The sequence below is a fragment of the Ascaphus truei genome, chromosome 1 (genome assembly GCF_040206685.1).
Source record: "Ascaphus truei isolate aAscTru1 chromosome 1, aAscTru1.hap1, whole genome shotgun sequence".
In the NCBI taxonomy this organism is placed as follows: Eukaryota; Metazoa; Chordata; class Amphibia; order Anura; family Ascaphidae; genus Ascaphus; species Ascaphus truei.
The window spans coordinates 111,306,432-111,328,167 of NC_134483.1; the positions used below are offsets into that span (position 1 = coordinate 111,306,432).

Below are 21,736 nucleotides of genomic sequence, written 5' to 3' on the forward strand. Positions count from 1 at the left end.
GCGTTTCAGCAGCATCAACGCTGTACTTTACCGCTGGGAGTAGTTTCAAATCTGAAAACTCCCATTGCCAACACGAGTGACAAACGTGTACGTCGTGTAGCTAGCAGAGTGAGCGAGGCCTTAAGCTTGAGGCAAAGAGATTGCTGTAATTTGACTGGAAAGTTGATGCTTTTAGAACACACACACAAAATAACACAACAAATGCAACACTTGCAAAGTTAACATTTTATTAAACAACTGAAATTGTTGTATACCACAATGGGGCAACATTGGCTCAAAAATTAGCTAATAAAATACCCCAACGCCATTTTACCTTCTAGATTTTTAATACAGCGTGTATGGACCATTTGAGAAAAGGTATAACACTTTGTGTTATAGTTTTGTGCAGGGTTAACAGCCAATGTAAACTTCAATTACTCTTAATATTGTTTAACGCAGAAGTAGTGCTACACTTCTACTTTTAGATAAGTAGCCCTGTTGGTACCACTGTAGCAGAACTGTTGCACGTTCTAAAAAGTTGCAAGGGGCAGCTATAGACTTAGATTAACCCTTCATGGAATATACAAGTGTTTAACACTTTCCTTGGGAGTCAAAACCCCAGCCATACGATGCATCAGGAATAACCAGCTAACCACATTTTCAGATAGAAGATAAGTGTGTGTTTAGTGACAGATTATTTCTAAAAATCAGCTGTATCGGGGGAGGGAGGGGGGAGGATGTCCCGAGGAGAGGATTGAGAAACTGTACTACATGCATACAACTGCCAATAGAAGGCGTGGACTGTTAACCGGCAACAAGGCAGAGGATGGCAAATGCAATCCTACAAGCTCACTATTCACAAGATGCATCTTTACACCTGGATGATATAGCGGTCAGAGCCACAATTCCAAAATTACATAGTGCTACTTTGAGGCAATTTCATGCCTTCCCAGATACATTTGTGAGGCAGTCTCAAAAATACCAAACAGTTGCTACAAGGACTTCAGTGGAGGCTCAAGCGGTTATCCCATTAAAATATTTTATTTATTTGTATTTCAAACCTCCAAGTATTATTCGTATTGGCCCTTGAACCTAGACAGCTATAAAAACATGCAAGGGCTATATAGGTAGCACTACCGCTTTAATGTTTCTGCTGGAGGATGGGGGTCCTAAAATTTCATCCCCAAGTCAAGCAACAATATCACCAACATAGCAAAACATGATAAATATCTGTCAGATTCAGATCTTTTCACAAATACACATTTATCAAAAACGCACAAATGACATTTCTGAAAGTGATCTGCAGTAAGAACATGGATATTAAAGAACATATTTATATTATGAGCAATCATTCATAGTACCCTGAAAAGGGAAAACCCCAAATATCAGGCTGGCACATTGTTGTGAATGTGGAATTCAATAGTAAATTGAACAAATATGTTACAATAAGTGACTGAGGAAAGCTTATGGCAAATATGACAATTTGATTCTGTTCCCCAGTTTTCCTTTTAGGGTATTGTGGATTACATTTTAAATACCTAGGGAAGTTGGAAACATTTAGTGGCAAGACGTGCTCAGGAATACATCTACATTCACCTTATCCACATGTTTGCTAAAACTTTTGTTAACATACAATTTCAGAATGACAGAAACATGTTAATTCAACTTTAAACATATGCTTAACAATGTATTTATTAAACAAGTAGCTCAATAAGACTTGTCCTTTGTCAAGGTGAACACCATTTCTGTACAACAGATCAAATCACAGTAATTGAAACCTCAATGTTTTATCTATTAATCTTTGTTGCATGAACAAACAAGTCGATGGTGACAATACTGAAGAGGTCTTCATTTGCCGGATTCATTATTTGTTCAACAGGAATGTAGCATACTGTAGGTTAAGGTGTACAACATTTACTAGGCCTGTAGAATGCCCAAATCATAAGGCAAACTATTTATCTTAAGGCTTTTACAGTGGGTATAGGCTTATTAAACACAGTGTTGGATCTGCATACTCCAGCTTCTAGCTTTATTGAACATTTGTCCTGTAAACCAGAATATGTGTAAGCCATTTGCTTGATTAAAAAAAAAAAAAAAAAAAAGAGAGAAGAAAAGAAAACTGCTCCTACAGTGCAAAAAGGGCATCGTATTTTTTCCATACTACAACTTTACATTGGATGAAGACAAGAATTGCTGGACAGACAAAGTGCATTGATGTGAACAGGGTAATTTATGAAATACAACTGTTTATTAAGTTTATAATAGATTCATGGTTGCCATTTGTGACATATGTAAGGTTAAGTGGCAGACTGTCCTGTAACTTTTGAATACTCCATTGTTTACTATTAGAAGTCAGTGCGGGCATTTCAAACAGCCAGAGCGCTACATTGCATAGCTATGTGTTGCAGGCCACTGAATTTTTTTTTTTAAATAGGGGCAAGAACTACTCAAATAAAATTTTTTATATAATAAATAATAATATATACGGACATCGTTTCAACACAATGTGTTTGAATTTGCTTTTCTTATTTAGGCCAAAATATAAATGTGAAGTAGTGCTAAAAAAAAACAAAAAAAAAACCTTCATTTATTTATTTACTGGTAGTCAACATTTGTGACAATTGCACACAAACATTCTGGTTTACAGTGACAAAAAAAAACAAGTTGATGCTGGATGCAACGTTTATTAAAAATACTACCAACATTTTTGGCAAACATTCCAATAATCAAATCTGTAAACAATGCTTCCCTTTCTCATTGGCAGCACTTATTGAAGGACCCCAAAAAATAATAAAAGAACATAAGTCCAGGTTAATTCAAAATGCTTAGATCATTTTAACAAAATAATTTAATGTTCCCATGTGATAAATGATAGTTTCAAAATAAACTGGTACATTGCATGAAATGAAAGTTTGTGCTGTTTGATGATCACAGTATTTCTTAAAGTTAAATAGATCTGTACTTTGTTTTACTCCTAGCTCTCAGGAGCAAAGAAAACTCTTTAAATATACATGTAGGTAATAGCTTCTTTGCATATCTCTTTTCAAAAAATACTTTATATCAGTATATAAATAGGTCACCTACATGGCTAAATTTCTGAAATTTTTGCCCAAAAAGTATTATCTGTTAAACCCCTTCACAAGTAGTAGAACCCTTCAGTATTGAAGGGGCCATTCATTCTTTGTACAAGTATCAGCTCCCTCACTCCCCCTCCCCTGTCAATGTTAATAAAGCTGACAAATTGTTGAAATGGAAATGTTTTCATTTTCCACTATAGAAGTAGCAAATTCATAGGAAAAACCCTACAACACTCGCCAGTTGTTTAAACCTGAGCGTTTGGCCTATTAAATAGCAGCTTTTTGTTTTCTTCATGCATGCTCACACCCACGCAGCCCTTGCACGCATTCAAGCACACTCCCAGACGCCGATAGGCCACAGTGTGCTTCCCGTTGTTTCAGTAAAATGGGAAGCGGTGTAGCTAATACTCAGCTACACTAAGTATACACAAGCAAACACCTTAAGGCATCAATTGCATTGGGGGTCCGATTTGCAAGGACAAGATAATGTTCAAGGTAAAGATAGGTTTTATTTTACACCTTTCTTCCCTTAACCCTCCAATCTTTTTTTTTTTTTTAATTTTTTTTTTTTTAGATATATATATTTTGTGCAAATTTTTTTAAACCTTCTACCGTTTAAGGCAAAGGGTTTGCATTAAGAGACGTCAGAAGACAGACATTTATCCAAAAGCACATCATATTTTGCTACACTTAAAATGTGCGTGTCACCAAGTGTAGGCACCAGAACTCTAGTAGCTACATCGATTTTCACAGATAAATGAAAGTCTGAAGAATAAGGAAAAGAGAGCAGCTTTTAAATAGGCAGAGAAGCAAGGAAAAAAGGAACTCAATTCTGCTAATACTGAAACTTCTGAGCAAAGTTTCATTTTTTTTTTATCCTAGAGTAACATCTGGAATTTTAAATAAATAACGTTAAGTTTATTCACATCTTGTTTAAGCAAAGCTTTAGTGCCAGGACTCTGCCTGTCGTTGGTCAAATTCTCCTATTAGTCTTTTTATGTGAGCAAGCTTGTTGTGCAGATATTCACATCTGTACTTTTCTTCATGATAGTTTGGACTGGTCTGAAAAAAAAAAAAAAAAAAAAAAAACACTAGTTAAAAAAAGGGCAGTTGAATCCCTTAGCATATATTAGTGTTGACACTAAACCAGCATGCTTTGTTCTGCCAAGCTCTAAATTGTTTGATAGTCGTCTAATATATAGGACTTGGGTACGGTTTGTTTCATGTTTAAAACATTAAAAAAAAAAAAATGATGCAAACCATTAAGTCAAATTTTTTTTTTTTTTTTTTTTTTTTTTTTAATTAAAATAAATGTTAGTCTCTGCAAAACTCATGCACAGGTTCTCATATGATTGAGGCATGTATGATTATTTGCTAGCAGATTTAAAACCTATACCCCTTTCTATGTCTAGTGTTGGAGGGGCACTATACATACCTCCTTAATCTTGCGATATTCTTGTAGAACCTCTTCATGTATAATCTGCAAGTTAAACAAAAAGGTGACACTGAAATACCAATGATGTATATCTTAATTTTGATTAACATACATACAAATATATACACACAATTAACAACAACCCCAAGTATTAATGCTCAAAAATCTGGTTTCAAAAATGAGATTTTTCCACATCACACACACACAGGTAGTGGTGTTATTTACATCTCCTGGGTAATTTTTTAAATAGACGGAAGCCTAAGCCATTGTACACACTAGTACATATTTATATAAACACTTATCCACATAGCATATTTTGTATCTTCACCTGTAAGCAATTGGGCTGTTAACATGGGCAGTAACCAGGTAAAACCACAGTTCTAAAGTGCGATCTTTTCTACCATTTTGGAAAGAAAAAAAAAGGGGCACTTTACTGTGCTACACAAGTGAAAACACGCTCACATACTGCAACTGCACAATCCTGGAGACACTGCTCCTTTTTAGTAACCCCATCATTCAGATCTTTATTCAGTGTGCCGCACAAGGCTAACACCTTCATAGCAGTAGTTACTTGGTGTGGGGCATTACTAAACCATGGCTATTTTAAAAGCTCCAATGGTCAGTGCAAAGTGGGTTTTTTTTATTTTTAAATGAGCTCTTAACATGTCATCTTTATCAAAATGAAGTTTCTATGCATGAGGCAGTAAACATTACCAACAGCTTACTTATGCTACATTTATAGTGCCGGCGGTGACAGTGACGCGACGTCGCTGGAAAATCAAATAGAGATGACTTCCAGCGATCGCGACCAATCCGTCGCGATTACTATAAGCGAATGAAGCAATGCATTTGTTTTGTCGCGACATGGCATCGCGTTCGCTATAAGATCAGCCGTTGGAGGAACACAAGCAGTGGAAAGGTGAGTCACCAGATAGCACGTACGAGCACCCGTTGTCTAGGCTGTGGACTCTTGAACTGCGTAGAAGTAACCCGTAAGTTCACGGAGCTCTGCCAGCTGATTGGAGACCAGCAACTGCAGGCCCAAGGAAACCCTTTCCTGAGAACAGGAAATAGTCACGTCTGGGTCATCACGCAGACGCCACATACGGGATCGGCAGAAACGGAGAATGCCAGCCACCGCGAGCCAAGCTAAGAAAGCCCCTGAGGCTACCACCCAGAGGGCCATTACGCCAGCATTGGGAACAACCACCAGGTGGCAACATTGGCACCCCCTCCCCACCGACTGCAAAGACGGAGACAGGGGATTTCACGCCATTGGGCATAGCAGAAGCTACTACTCTTAACAGGCAATTACCGTTTTTTTTTTTTATAATTTCCTGATGTCTGCATTTTTGATACATGCTTAGAGTGATTTTATTGCTATAAAGATTGTGTTTTTGCTACTATTTGCGCTGTTTGAGGAACACAACTAGTAGTTGCCAGGGTTGGCTGGGATGTTTGCAGGGCCCAGTGCAGTGACATGTGCAGGGCCTCGGCTCTTAACTTCTGACATCTACTCCTGCATGGTCCCGTCTTTACGGCTCCACGACATCAAATGGCGTTGCCATTACAACAGGACTCCACGCAGTCATGTCACAGCAAAAGGGCAACACAGGGTGTCCTGTTGTCATGGCAATGTCATGTGGCACACCGTTGTAATGGCAAAGAGACACCATTTGACGTCGCACAGCAATAATGATGGGACCATGCAGGTGGTGATGTCGGGAGGAGAATATGAATTAGAGGCCCTGTGGTCTCACACCAGCAATCAGTTTAATTGTTGCGAGGGAGAGCGCGGGGCCTCTACTTGCACGGCTTGGTGCAGTGGCACTGACAACACCGCCAGCACTGGCAGTGGTCATCACAACACAGTCACTACTTGTGCTTCGGCAGAAAGTGGAACAGCATAGTAGTGTCAGGTTTGTAATGCTGTGCAGTTAAGCTTTAAAGCCAGCTATTCAATTACTAAAAAAACAATGTAATGCAGGTCTGCCCTCTCCGGCATGGAAAGGGGTTGGATTTTGTTCAATGTTGGCATACATTGTAAAGCCATGATCAATCACCAAACCTTCTATGGAGTTCAAATGGAATAAAATTAAACCTATTTACCTTATACTCTTTAGAACCAGGAGAAAGACGCTTACGATGTGCATCAAGTTGCATAAATTTCCTAGTGACATTGTCAACTCTGGCATGCAAGCTCCGATACTCGTCATATTCTGAGTTGAAGTCATCCTTGAAAGTTTGCCTCTGCTCAGTAGACCCTATAACAGTGTATTTTCTAGGGGGAAGAAACAGATTACACTACAAAGTTCTATTTATGCAATGGGTTTGAATAGTCGAGGGAGAACGTCATGGAACTCCTCTTGACAATATTTAATTCTAGAAGTTCTGCCCCCGCAAATAAATTGGGAATTGTGTTTTAATTTCAGGTTCATCTTACTCCCACAAATATCTACTTACACCATGTAATCTGGTAGATCCGTTGTTGATGAAGGATCAGAAGCAGTGCAAGTCTCTTTAACGTCTGGAGAGAGAAGAAAGTTTGACTCGCATTGTATACTGAATTAAGTTTGTCCACATAAATTGTAACCAAGTACAGGGAAAATTAAACCGCCGATGCCCAATAAACAACCAAGCAAGCACAAATGCTGGCCGCAAAGCAGCTTCTGTAGAATATAGACTATGTGTCTAGCTCACTAATTGCAGGCACATTTGCAATGTCCGTCATTTACTTATATTGCAGTTGTCAGACTTTAACGTGATGTTAGAGAAACCAAATTAACATTTGAAAATTGTGCCAAAAAAAAAAAAAAGTTCTAAATGTTTAGGTCACATAATCCAAAACAAAAGGTTTGCCTTGTTTAACTTTGCATAAACATGTTAAATAAACCTAAATCTTTATCAACTGAACTTCTAAAACCTTTTTTCCCAGCACCATAGAAAGCAATATTACACAGGAATAAAAGATAGCCTCATTTACCAAGGAGTCTATATGTACACTTGAAACTAGCTGCCAACTTGTGGCCTACGTGCTATAATGTGCCTTCAGGTGCTGTAAGATATGGGTCTTTGGCCAATATTTACCAAATGGTGCGATTTTACTAATAAACTAGTATACAGGCATACACCGCATTAACGTACACAATGGGACCGGAGCCTGCATGTAAAGTGAAAATGTACTTAAAGTGAAGCACTACTTTTTCCCCCACTTATCGATGCATGTACTGTTCTGCAATTGTCATATACGTGCATAACTGATGTAAATAACGCATTTGTAACAGGCTCTATAGTCTCCCCGCTTGCGAATAGCTTCGGTACAGGTAGGGAGCCGGTATTGCTGTTCAGGACGTGCCGACAGGCGCATGCGCGAGCTGCCGTTTGCCTATTGGGCGATATGTCCTTACTCCGGGGTATGCCTGTATACACTTGTAAGAAATTACATTTTGCAAGGTTAAACCAGCAATCCCCCCAGGTTTATTTTTTATGAGTAGCAGTTTCCTACCTCTCTAATCATCATGGAAAATGAAAAATGGCAAACAAGTTCATATTTTGCACTGTCATGCTTTGGTAGAAAAGTGTGGCGGAACGGTTGGTCTGCACAACAGGAAACACCCATAGGCAGCAAGTGACAATTTTTTGGTTGAAATTTCCTTATTTTATACAGTTTGCGGCTGAATAAGCCTTATACTATGCCGCACCAAGGGATACAACATTTCATATACATAAGCCATTTCTCAAGTAATGGCAAGCAGATATTAAATACAAACATCTCTTTAAAAATAATGTAAAAAAAAAAACCTATTCAGAATATCCAAAACCTAATTGAATCTGCAATTAAAACGAATCATGTTTCCATTCAACAGGCTAATAAATACCTTTGTTTGTATCTGGGCTAAGGCTCTTTTCTATCTTGACTATTTCTTCTTTCTTAAGGGGAACCGGCTTTTTTTCTTCTGTGGTTTCAGGGTCCAGTTTTCTACGATCTTTATCCTTGTGTTTTTTGGCTTTCTTTGCCTTTTTGTGCAACATGGGTTTTTTATTGTCCGTGGGCTCGGAGTTCCCCAACTTAATTGGGGTTGATATGGAGTTTTCCAGAGTAGTCCTAGAGGTATATTTTTCTTGCTGGTCCTCATAGGTGCCACCATTTTGACTGAAGCTGTCCACTGGCAGATCTTGAGTTCCCCGGCCCTCAGGCGTACTGGGAGAATTGGAGTTGGAGTTCATATTTTGAGGGTTGGAACCTGGAAGGCGTGCAGGTGGAAGTGGGAGGGCTGGGGTGGCAGCAGAGGGCGGGGGTGGAGGTGGAGGTGGAGGTGCTGGTTTTTCATTGGTCAAACTCAAGTGACCATTTAAAGTTGGATGGACTCTGTTCGTAAGATGAGATATCCGTGGCTTTTTAGTTATCAAAGGATCAATAAACTCTGTATCCAGGTGTCGTTTCTTGGAATAGAAGAAAAAATAAAGTATGGATGAACCATTAACTTTATGTTTTGACAACTCCCACACAACAAAAGGAGAAATTAAAGCGAAAGTCAAAAGGAAAACAAAAACAATGGACCCAACATGAGTGACAGCAATCTGTTAAAAGGGCAGTATCCCAATCTATAAAACTAGCATAACAGTCAACAGTTATTATAAGCGTTAACAGTGCAAACATTTATATAAATACACCACTACAATGTATAGTCTCCGAAAAACACCATCTCTGAACAGTTCCAAGATATAATTTCAGTTTTCCTCCATTACTGCCGATTCATGATGCAGACCCAGTACTCATACTGTTAGTTTTTTGCTGCACCCTGCAACGACTCCCAATATTTAAAACCATTAACCCTACAAATACAGAGTAAAGTGAGAGTCAAAAAATACCTGGGAAGGAGAAGCAGATGCAGCACCTAAAGGAGGAGAGTCTGAGTGACTGGTACTGGTGGCATTCTGAGACTGATTAAGTTTTCTGTCAAAAATGAAACCACATGCCAGTTAACAAAAATAGAAAAGTAAAATTAATGCAGACCTAGTAAGTTTAAACAACATTTCATGGTTAAAAAAAAAAAAAAAAGTCAGAATATGAATTCCAAGCACATTATGGATAAAATAGAATATACCAGGAGATCTGCCCTGTTGATTGTGTAGTGTCAACATTGAAACAACCTACCCCCACAATAACTAATGAGCCTCACTATAATGGGTGTGACTAATGTAGAATGTCAAATTTTTTTTCCAGCTACGCAAAAGCTTTTAGGTAGCTTCAAGGGCAACCTGTAAGAAATGGACAGTACTGTAGATTTGGACCACTTGGCAAGTCCATTTTATCAAACGGTAGTCAGAACATTTTAAGGAGAGATTTTGATCATGCAATGTTGCTTTGAGATATTCAACAGAAACAAAATGGCAACAAAACTAAAACATACCTAGAAAGCACTCTGTCCAACAACTGTTTATCACCCTCCAAGTACCCAGGCCAGTCTCGATGTATTTCTTTGTACACAAAATCTTTTAGCGTATACGAGTTGTCCTTGGGGTTCAAATTGGCAACCTACAAAAAAGAAAGATTTTATGTCAAAAATGAGCAAAATGAAGGAAAAATTATAGCTTGATAAGTAAACCATTTGCCACTATTGTGCAGTATTTGCTTAACTGTATTAGTGCTGGCTGGAAGCAATACATCAACTTTGAGATGTTTCAGACACACACTTTGTCATCCATTACTTACATTTAAAAGCAGCATGCCAGAGTAAGTGAGAGTTATAATTGGCCATTACAGTGCATTATTAGTGTATCGGTGCTCTTTTAACCGATGTAAGCATACAGTTAAGACTTGAAGGAAATCCCTAGAGGGGAAGAGTTTGGGGTACAGACCCAGCTTTGCAGTGGACGTGCTTTATGCAGGACAACTTCCTAGCAAAGTAAAAGGGAATGCACCTATTAATACACAACAACTATACTTGGGCCTCATTGAGTACTACTATGGAATGCCTGGAGATCTAGAGCTCCACAACACAGCATACAACTTCCCCAGAACATATTCTATTACTACCTTACACAGCCATCTTAAAGTCTGTAGTTGATCCAAGTTCTTTAAAAGGATATGCTAAATAAATCAACGTTACAGTATAGCTCAACAGCAGACACTTGCCTACAGAAAACTAAAGATACCCTAGCTCACTGAAGTCTAAATATGAAAATGGCTTGCTTTTAATGCAGTATTAAAATTGATTCAATGACATTTCTTCCTGTCATTCTTTACTACCACACGTTCTTGCCCCAATACACATTTAGTGATAGGCGATAGACTGTCAGTTCTAAAGTAGGATCTTGGCTATCAATAAAACCAGTCTATGGGGATCTTTATTTAATTTTTTTTAATTAATTTGCACAAAATATTTGATAATTTGTCATTGATCAATTCTGAATGTATTTGAACCAGTATTTGCTTTCACTGGACGTAGAGAAGTATAGTGATTGCAGAAAAATAAGCAGTGTTTCTTCTGAACCAGCAGAATCCATTCTCATGCCCAGTGTTATACACAGCAGCAAAGAGTACAGGTCTGTGCTGTTCCAGAGAAAGCACAATACTGTACAAAGGGCTCACTGGCAGTATTGGAGGCTAAAATGCAGCATCAAATACCATCACAAATTCCTGCATCCAAAATGTTACTTTACATTTGTGTGGTATTACAATATACATGTAGAATGTGTTAGGCTAGTTTTTTAATGTGTATAGCATGCCTTGAAGATAATCTAAATTTGAGAGATTTGGCTACATATACAGGGGTTTTTCATAGAGTCTTTCAGCTTTTTGCTTCATGCAAAGAATACACCAGAATATAGTACAGTATTAAATAAGTTTGGAGAAAGCCGCATGTAACACTATGCTTGCCAGTCACAGCTGACTTAATGGTTGCTCACTATTCAAGGTGCAAGACTGCCCAATATGGGTCTGCATGTATTTTGCAGCAGAAATGATCAGCTTGCTGCAGCTAAACATAGACATCATAGTATGCCAGTTGCGTATGATGAGCTAGCATCATACCAAAGCAGAAACCTTGCTGACATCTAAAAAGTAATGTAGCAGTGCAGGAATCTTTCACACTCCCTTACCATCAGGTTTCTGATTTGAAAAATCAACCTGCTTTGTTTTAATACCAGAGCTGAAGGTTAGAGGTGGGGGTGGGGGGGGGGGGGGGGGGCGGGGGAAGGTTAGAGAAACTCCATTGCAACCATTATAGATGGCTTTGTGCTGGCATATTTAGATTTCTCCTGTAACTGCAAAGTTTGCCTACATGTCATACCTAAAGAGGGGGTTTGCCATCAGTACTTTGATATCTGCTATTACATGCTGAATGGAGACTTGGGTTGGACCATTGTTCTGCAAGTTTAATGCAACGCGTTGTTGGCCCCTCTGGAGCGCAATGTGTTAAGGCAGACAAAAAAAAAATAGGGCAAAAGGGCATCTCGACAGTGCAACACAAATGTGACACTATCCCAATAGCACTAGACAAATTTGCTGATGTTTAGAGGTATACACTAGAAAAAGTCAAATATATTATTACACTGCTGACCTGGAGTTAGTTGGCCGGTGTAAGCATGTGAATTAAAATAAACCAGCAAGTAAGTAGGCAGGCACTGGACAGATATTCCAATACAAAGAAATAGTAACATACCAGAATTGCCCTGAACCTAGAAAGGATTTTAACCACACACCCCCCCCCCCCCCCCCCAGATACGACATTATTTTTTTTTTTAATCCAGGTTGAAAATGAACCATTAAAGTTAATTGGATTTACAATGGGACAGAGCAAAATGGTATCTGTTGAATGCAGCAAGAATGTAGGTGTATTATTTGAAGTAACAAGTGTTTAGTAACTCCATAGTCATACACAAAGGTGTTAAATCAAATTATGAACAGGAACTTAATTTTGCCATCAGAAATTAGATTACAGAAAAATAAATAAAAAGCAACACATGGCAAATATGACTGTGGGGGAAAGAAAAAAAAAGTCTGTTACACTGCATAAGAGAAAGATATCTATACTGATCTTAGTACAGGTTACCAATCCCATTGAAAAATTGCAATAAAGCTCCTAGTCTATTTTAAGATACAAAGAGGGGAAGTGAGAAGGCAGAGACATCTGATCTAGCGGCTCTCACCTGTTGCAGGATAACTCCCAGGGAGTTCTTGTCTTTTTGATTAACGCCATCTTTATGTAAGCGAGCAAGAATCTCTGGTTTCTTATATGGCTTCAGAGCCAGCAGATGAATCACCCTATCCCTATACGGCCGTTGTGCAATACTGCTGCTTAGATTTGACTTTCGTAGTGTGTTTGCAGGGTTAATGGGTGTTGACCTTTTCCTCTCAGGTGCTGTATCTGGAATATTGTTTGCTGGTTTACGAATTTGGACCCTCTTACCTATAATAGAACAGAAAACACATTAGGGGAAAAAAAAGAAACTACCATTATAGCCCAGATGTTTCTTGTTTGCTTGGAAGTTACACAGCTAATCTAAAGCTCAAAAATGAAAAATGAAGTGTATTTTCAAAACAGTACCAGTATCTTCTGTGTGCACATTATTATAACTCCCTGTGCAGTTAGTTTGCTTTTTGTCCTTGGTCTTACACTGCAATCACTTTGCTGTAGAACCTTTTTATTGTACAGTGTCTCTGAACATCTGCCAAGTCTAACAAGAACTGCAAGTTAACAGCTCTCCCTCCATGCATACCTAAGGAACCCACTATAACATGCAATGTTTTCAGCAAAATGCTACGGTACCGTTTAAAGCCTGCACATTTCTGCTGAAAAAATAAAAGCAAAAAAGCCCTCTATTGCAACTAATCTAGCTGTAAAAAAGCAATACAAAATCGAAATAACCAATTGTTTTCCAGTGGTGATTTAGTGATTTTTCATGCTTGTTGACCCCATCACTGGCAGAAGGTGCGTGCAATAGGTTACAGAGTAACAAGTTGACACCACACAGCTTTATCATAAATGGTCACCCGTTACAAAAGCATAGAAACAAAACATTAATTTGACGTAGTTTATTTACCATTACACTAGTGGGGTAGCAGAACAAACTTTAGTACGAGAACCTGTAGTAAAACTGATTCACTCCATGAACTTTAAAGCAGCACGCCAGCCTGCTTGATACATTTTAGATGGAAGTAGGCTGGGAAATAGTTCAAGAAAGCTTTGGCACCTTCCTCAAAGATAACATCTACATCTCAGTTCCCCCTGTTACAGTAATAAAATTAAGGCCTTTGGGTTGCATGATATGTTGGGTACAAGGCAGATGCCAGAGCACGATTACACTTCGTTCTATGGCTGCGTTTACAGTAGGCGTGTGGGACAGAGCACATGGCTTTGCGCGTGCCTGTCGCCCGAACGATGTGTGCACTTTAGATGGAGACGATGGGGAGTTGCGGCGGACGCATCACCAGGCTGGTCCGCCCTGTGTGGCTGAACTGCTCACGTGACGGGGCAGTCGTACGAATACACAAAATAAATGGTCTTTTCAATAATCTGCCGTGTGAACGCTCATTGTGCCCGCGCGCACTATGGCCGGGCCAATACAGCTGCTGCACTTTATTCATGCAGCGCGCGAAATTGCACGCACTGTCGCGCTCACCATAATCACGGCCTAAGTCTGAAGCAGCATGGAAGTGTAGACATCTTTAGGTAGCTGAAGATGAGGTAGTAAGTACAAGATGCAGGATTCAACCAAATTGAACTTGAATCAAATTTGCTCATTAAAAATTTTATGTTTTGGTCCCGAATCTCATTAAATTTGTATCTTGGCCTCACTTAAGATGCAAGTCTTTTTATGAGAAGCCACTGACCAAATGCTGGTGTCTGTTTCCAAACCCCTCCCTTCCCCACCTATATTAGGTTATCTAGCCATACCTACAAACGGTCCTCCAGGCTTTATGACCTTAGTACTGCGGCTCCTTGTTTCTTCTTCTGCCTGGGTCATGCGGTCTCTGGTCAGCTGGTAGGAGTCATTAGTGGCACATACTGTAATTTTATCTTGTATGAATCCCAGACAATTCAATTTCGACACGCCAGAACTAAAAAAAAAAAAAAAAAAGCGCATTACTGGAACATGTCCTAAAATATTAGCTGGTATATAGGAGTCAAATAAAAGCATTTCAAAACTAGGGTGTTGCAGAGGGTAGGTGTGCTTTAGATCACGTGTGCCATTCAGGGTATACGTCAGGAGTTGATACTACAGCTCAACCCCGTTCCAACGCGAATCCGCTTATAAAGCGATGCAATCGTGGCTCCCAATTTTCGTATTTATGAATACTTTACAACACGATTATTGGCATCTTAAATACTTTATTGTACAATGCATTCAATTGTACATTTCTAACGCGATCTGCTTATAGCGCGATGTGATTTTTTGGATCCTAACAACAGCGTTATAAGGGGGTTGAGCTGTACTTTATATATTCAATTATAATACTGCAGACAAGAGCTTATATAGATGTGTTATGCAAAACTGCCTAGTGAAATCTTTTGAGTGGCAGGGGACCTGAAATGAAGTCATCTGCAGTTGCTCTAAAGTAGGTACAGTACACTGAAAACACTTTCACAGTAGATTTCTGCATTTATACAGTGCTTACCTGGAGATAGTTTGCTGGATACAATCAAAGCTCCCCTGAGGGTTATCCTTGCCCACATTTGACAAATAGAAGTTAAAGTTGTGCATTTCACTAGGGCAATCTGATTTTGGGATCTTGACGCACTGAGAATAAAAAAAAAATATATATATATCAATTTGGTTGGAGACAACTAGGCCTGAGGGGGGGGGGATAGATCAATAGTTAAACACACAACAGTTGCAAACACACCAAAGCCACCCTATTTGCTGAACACAAATTTGTATCAGGGGAACCATGATGTTTTGTTTCAGAAGACTAAGCACCTCTTGACCGTATGAAACCACAAACACCCCACAAAAGTGATATCGTCTACCATAAAACCACTTGTTAAATCAGATTTTCAACTACATTTTTCAGGGGGTCAGTGGTATGATTTCATTTATACTTCATGCAAGAAAAATTTGATGAGTTGAAGTAAAAAGTGGAAATTATATAATTAATTCATGCAGTATTTTCTTGGGTGGGTAATTAATTTATTACATTTGCAATGTTACACAATTTGAATTGTAGCTATTAATGTATTACATGCTATGAAGTGTATTCACATTAAGCTTAGTGCAGAGAAAAAGTGCATTTCACCTGCATAACAAGTGCTCAATCTTGTATGTTGCTCAACATGTATAACCATTAACTTGTGATTGCACATTCTTGGACTTTGGCCATTGCCTTCCAGCAGCCATCTTTAAAAATCTGCATTTTGGAGCTTCAAGAGATGCTAATAATTTTTAAAAAACAAGCCCATGAACTGGTTGCATGTTTCCAGAATGTATAAACCATGGCGTTTACAAGATCTTTGGCACATCAGCTGTTACTCACAATATATACTATACATAAACATCCCTCCAAAAGCATTGCTTACTTTTTCATACATTAGCCATTTTTGTAATGTCATAAACAAGGGCAGGCAGTTCTGGAAAATGTCAGCTGGAACAAAAGAAGCTTCCCAGAAACAGTTCATGTGAAGGCTAGTGTTCATGGCACATTACATTGATCAAATGGCATGGGTAAGAAAAATGTATACTGGACTCAACAGTACAGCAGAATAATGTGTTCCTCATGCACAACTGCAAGCCAAATGGGAAGCAAGGATTTTTCTACATTACTAGATACAAGAAACAGATTCTTATATATGCAGCCACATATGTTCTCTACTACTAGGAACTGCTCTTTAATCCTTACGTTGGTAAAATGACGTTTAAGACCAACATGGCTAGATGTAAACAAGACTACATACTCCCTCTTCCCATTCTGCAAGTAACCAACACGTAAATGCAAGCATACTACTGTATGGTGGTTAAAAAATAAATAAACAGAGGCAAAGATGAACCATTTTCCAACATGTTGCATAATAAGTAACAAGTATAACATTTCTGCCTCCAAAAAGGCAGCTGAAGTTTTTGCACTCATTCCGTAATTCTGCTAAAATATCTAAACAAAATATTTTGTAAGCATGAGGTTAGTTCCAGGCAGTTAAGTTTGAGTAAACGAAATGGTTATGAAACCAAAAGCACACGCAAATTATGGAACTTCTCATATACTGAAGCAGATTATTGAATACATTTCTAAGGAAAGCATTTGTTGGAATGTGCCAAACAATGTACATTAAATAGACCAAGGCAAATAGAGCAAAAAACAACAACACAAGTGTCTTCATAGCTATATAGGAAACGGTAAATGGCGTTAAAGAAATGTGGCACATTGCGAATAGAAAGTGTGTAACAGCTTCACTTTCTTGAAATATGTTTCATAGTCTGCCACTTTAAATTAGGGTTTTGTTAAGATTAGGTTTTGTACTCGCTCACTGGCCAATGAAGTTTCTCAAAATAAAATAATTTGTCTTGCATAGTGAGGAAGTAATGTTATACCTTTAATGTACATTTTCAATTCATGTGTTGTGAAAAATGTTACCTGGTACTTACTGCTCCACTAAACTATTGTTTATTGCAGCATACATTTACATAAAATAATTGTTGATAATTTGCTTGTATACGTGTTTACAGTTAGAAAATATTTGGTACAGATTAAACACTTCAAAGCATTTGGTTACTATGGAAACTGACACCTTTTCTATGCAAGGCAATTAATTTTGCCATGCTGCTGCTATCAAGTTAACTTTGGCAAGTTAATGGAGGAATCCCTCAGAATGGTAAAGTCATATTTTTACATAATTGGAATCAGGGGTCCTCCAAAGCTGGCTCACGAAATAATGCGTTTTAGGTGCTGGTGTCAACCTATAGGAAGCCGCAACAGATTATCCTATTGTCAAGATTTCAGGGACCACCTTGTTTCCTCTGGGAGGAGACCTCAGGAAGCAGGGGAGGAAAGTCAGTCAGTTCTGGAGGTGCCACCAATTTAAATGGGGAAAAAAACCCACACAAAGCAAGCCTACTTTAACCCTCCGGCACTGCGAGGTCAAGTGTCTGCAGTGGTCATAGCCCAGAAGCGCAAGAACCATCTTTTACCATTTCCCTTCAGATAGTGTTCTGCGTGCCATGGGAATGCAAAATGCCACCCCAAGCTGAATGGGGGGGGAGGGGGGAAGAGAAAAAGTGCAGTTTTTGGTCATGACAGTCACTACATCAAGGAGCCCCTGGAGTGCCAGATCCCATGGCAAAGTCTTGGGGCACCCCAAAATGGTTAATAAGGCAATCCATTGTAAGATCAGAATTTTGCAATGTGTTGCTGGCTGTGAAGGTTAAAGATAGCACGTCTACCATCTGGTTGTTGCTTTTCCACTCTGGCTAAAGGTTGTAGAATAATTAGATTAAAACATTGTGGAATAAATTCGGAATTAACAATTTATCCCTCATATAAAATAAATTACTCACCCCTCGAGAGAAGTCCAAACAAATGGATTCATTTAATAACTTTTTTTTATTATTTTTTTTTTTAAAGTGTGAAACATCTACAGTAACCCAGCAAACCTGCTGACGCCATTAGTTTACATCAGTTCTAGAAGAAACTTGGCAAGTTAAAGTTATTTAAAATAATAATAATAATGGACACCAGTATTTGTAGAATTCATTTAAAAGCTAGTCTATACACATTAGGCAGTTTTAATTTATTGTAGCTACCTGTGGGCAATATTGAGCAGGACCGTATATAGGCAGTGCCTTGACATCTGCTTCACCTTCTCAATATTGGCCTCTGTGGGACAGGGCCATCAGTAAACTAGCCATATGTTTGCCTTAAGTGCAGTTGTTCAAGGCAGCCTTTTATCTCATTACATAGTTTAATAAACCAAATTAAACTGGCCACTTAAACAAACATTGTTCTTTAAAGGGATCTTGTAAATTTCCACTTTATATCATAAACTTAACAAAATGTGTATTGTACATATTTAATGATAATTTGAGATCCTTCCTTCTATTGAGTATATTACCAACAGGAAAAAGATTGAGTTCCAGGAAAGCAGCACTTTAAATAATTTGGAGCAGCTACGTTTTAAGACTTTAGTGCCAGAATAGTCAGCAACACATTGCAATGCATTGCTGGACACTGGCACTGAGAGTTATACTATTTGTTCTGACGTGGTTTTATGAGAAATCCTCCTGAAGTCCCCTGACCTATTTTTATTAGTGCATGAAGTTATCAGAATGGCCCAAATTTGCAAGCAGAGTATCTGAAACTGTAAGGGGGACCATTTTTAAGCCACAGGCAGAGAAGTATTTATATACAAGCACCCAACATCTTTCTGATTTTATGAGTGCACTCACACTAAAGTACATTTCCCCATTACAAATATCTGGATATGTGGAAGGAAAGATGTCATTCTTTGAGTGTAAGCTCACTTAAGAGTTTTGCTACAGCCATACTAGTGTTTAAAAGGCAGCTTTGCTCTTTAGTACATTCCATTGAAATAGAAACCTCTTCAACTTTGTTCCCTGCCACATAAAAAATAATCCACAAAAAAAAAAAAAGCCCCACACATTTACTAAGCAGTGCCAAGCAGTAAAGCAATTTATGGCCCATTTACTGGAATGGGTTGTAAAGTGCTTTAGAATTTAACAAATCTGGCCCAGTGTTTAGTACATCAGTACAATCTGTGAGTAGGGATTACTTGCACACCAATACCCCCCTCCCCCCAAAAATGTGTCTTCTTGGCAAGAAAATAATTTCCATTAACAGACACTGCTGAACCCTTCTAAGATTTAGATAGTTTCAATTAAAAAAAAAATTATATAAAATCTTTTAGCACCAATAAGCCATGTTGCTAACCGTGTTGAAACAAACGTAGCCTGTTAAGGTATTATTTATCCCACCTCAACTAATAAAATGGTGTTTCTCCTTGCTAGCATTTACTCTTCCACATTCATCTGTACACGACACATACAAAACTGAAGGTGTTTGCTTCTAACTATGCCCGGCCTTCTGCAACCTGTGTTTTTGAGCCTCAAATCTACACAAGCATTGAACATCACACACCTCCCACTGTTCACAGATGGAAAAGGCTTGTTTAAAAATAAATTAAAAAAAAAAAAAGCCATAAGTAGATCACTGTTCCCAGCAGTGAAGCAGTATTGAGATAAGTACGTGCTATGACGGTAGTCTTAATAGTTTAGATAAAATTCTGAAGTTAAAAAGTTGACAAACCATATCCATCTGCTTGTGTCCGCAGAAAGTATTAAAAACGATTAGCTACACCAGTGTCCTACAGGCCAACCTTATCACCACTCTGGATAGTGGGGAGCCTTTAGGTCCCTCATTAAGAGATTTGTTGTGTACGGTGGTCCGCACCAAAAGATGTCAATATCCCTGGTTTACAGCAACCTGTTTAGAAAGGAAACTCACACAACAGCAAGTGTAATTTCCTAAAAAAGGATATTAGCACATCCAAGAGGACTTGCCTAACATTTGAAAGAGGAAATAGTGCTGTACAGCCAAGCAGCGTTATGCTCGATATATTAAACTTAATGCAGTATTGCGTTATACAGCACTTGCTACAAAAGTCTATAGCAAAAATCTACGAGACTGCCAACATCCCTATTAAGTATGTATTAAAATATAGACTCCGGTTTACAGCCATTTCAATTAAAATGAGGACAGGCTGCAGATTTTAGATGTTACAATGTGAATGTATGTTACGCCCGTTTATGAATAATTCGGAGCAACAAATCTATAAACACACTGCAGATACCTGCAGCACCAAAGAAGTTAAGAAAAAAATATATAATATATAATATAGTGTGTTAAAAGCAATCTTTGGAGAATCAACTGCGGCATCGGGTTTCTAAACAGGCTGCACGACACAAGCAACCCCAAATCAGACGTTTTATTTGCTATGAACGTAATCAGTGTGCTTTGGACTGTGTACTGCTGGAACAGTTAACCACTTGTAAACTCTTGGCCGCTCAGCTCCATGGGAATCTACCAATCTGCAGAGACGTGCTGGCCAGAGGATTTGTCCAACAGAAGCTGCCAATTCCTCTACATTTCTTCTTCAAAGCAGAAAAAAAAAAAAAAAAGGAAAATCCTACCTCATGTCAGAATCAGACCAGAGATCTGCGGGATATTTTAACAGAGCAGCGCTATTCTGTCTGACGGTCAAAGAGGTTCCTTTCAAGTGAATTAGAGCTGCCCTATATTAATACACCAACTTTAGATTTATTTATTTTCTTTGACTAATATCTTTCAGTTACCCCAGTCTTTTTGTAACCAATGCTTCTGGCAGAAAGGCCTGGTTGTAGCTATTTAACATCTCTAGCCTCAGTACATAGAACATGCTGGGGCATCAAACATCCATGATAATGAAAGGGTTAATAAGTGTCCCCCACTGCAGAAAGTGTAACAGAACTGGTTGTTGCCCCCTAACCGCCTTCGTATCTGGGACCATCCTGCTTCCAGAGATTTATAGTTTGTGCAGAAAAAATAAATAAATAATGGTTGACTACAAAAAGGAGGCCACGACTAAAAAGCAGATTTTGGGGGGGCTGCCGGAGTGTGCCTTGACCCCGGACATATTGCTTCCCCAGTGGACAGCTGATCTGCCACAGGTAAGAAAACAAAGCAGCAATCCATGGTATACATTTAAGTGAGACTATATCTTGAGCAGCAGAATTAGGCCTCAGCCAAGCTCCCCGCTGGCGTGCCGAGGCTCAGGGAAAGCGAGTGCTTTCCCTGGCCTTAGACAGCGCGCCATCAGGGGGCGGGCCAGTGACGTCACGGAGCTGGTTCGCACTCATTGGGCGAACCGCTCACGTGACCGGCCCTGCGCTCCGGCAAGCACTTCAATTTAAAAATTACCCAAGACCTACGCTTCCGCGTGCTTGCGGAAGCGTAGGCGAGCCCCTACTAAAGCCGCTCTCATTGCGGCTGTAGGGGCTCACAGGTAAGTGCAAGCGCACCTCAGCGCTGACCATGGCCGAGGCCTTAGATTTTTTTGTTTAATTACCTTAGTTGAAGAATAATTCTATTACAGGTTTGCCCTGATAAATTGTAGGTTATTGCCACCTTGGAGGTTATAAACATGAGTAACTAAACTTACTACAAATACAAACCAATACATACAGTAGCAAAGCATGGGGGAGAAACCCAATCTGAGATAGTCACTCAATGGAAAGCTATGTGTCATTAGCGCCTCCA

General features: G+C 39.0%; 1 protein-coding gene across 1 annotated transcript in view; it reads right to left on the reverse strand.

The window, feature by feature from the left end:
• Positions 1-210: 210 nt before the first annotated feature.
• ELL2 (elongation factor for RNA polymerase II 2) overlaps positions 211-21,736 on the reverse strand; it is a 50,665-nt gene continuing 29,139 nt past the window's right edge. The window contains exons 3-12 of the mRNA XM_075593318.1: positions 15,116-15,237; positions 14,394-14,557; positions 12,646-12,905; positions 9,906-10,030; positions 9,364-9,448; positions 8,370-8,934; positions 6,955-7,018; positions 6,601-6,772; positions 4,492-4,536; positions 211-4,118 (exon numbers count right to left, since the gene is read on the reverse strand). Of these exons, the coding sequence (XP_075449433.1) occupies positions 4,002-4,118; positions 4,492-4,536; positions 6,601-6,772; positions 6,955-7,018; positions 8,370-8,934; positions 9,364-9,448; positions 9,906-10,030; positions 12,646-12,905; positions 14,394-14,557; positions 15,116-15,237 (1,719 nt within the window). The 3' untranslated portion in view covers positions 211-4,001. The remainder of the gene's footprint in view (positions 4,119-4,491; positions 4,537-6,600; positions 6,773-6,954; positions 7,019-8,369; positions 8,935-9,363; positions 9,449-9,905; positions 10,031-12,645; positions 12,906-14,393; positions 14,558-15,115; positions 15,238-21,736) is intronic.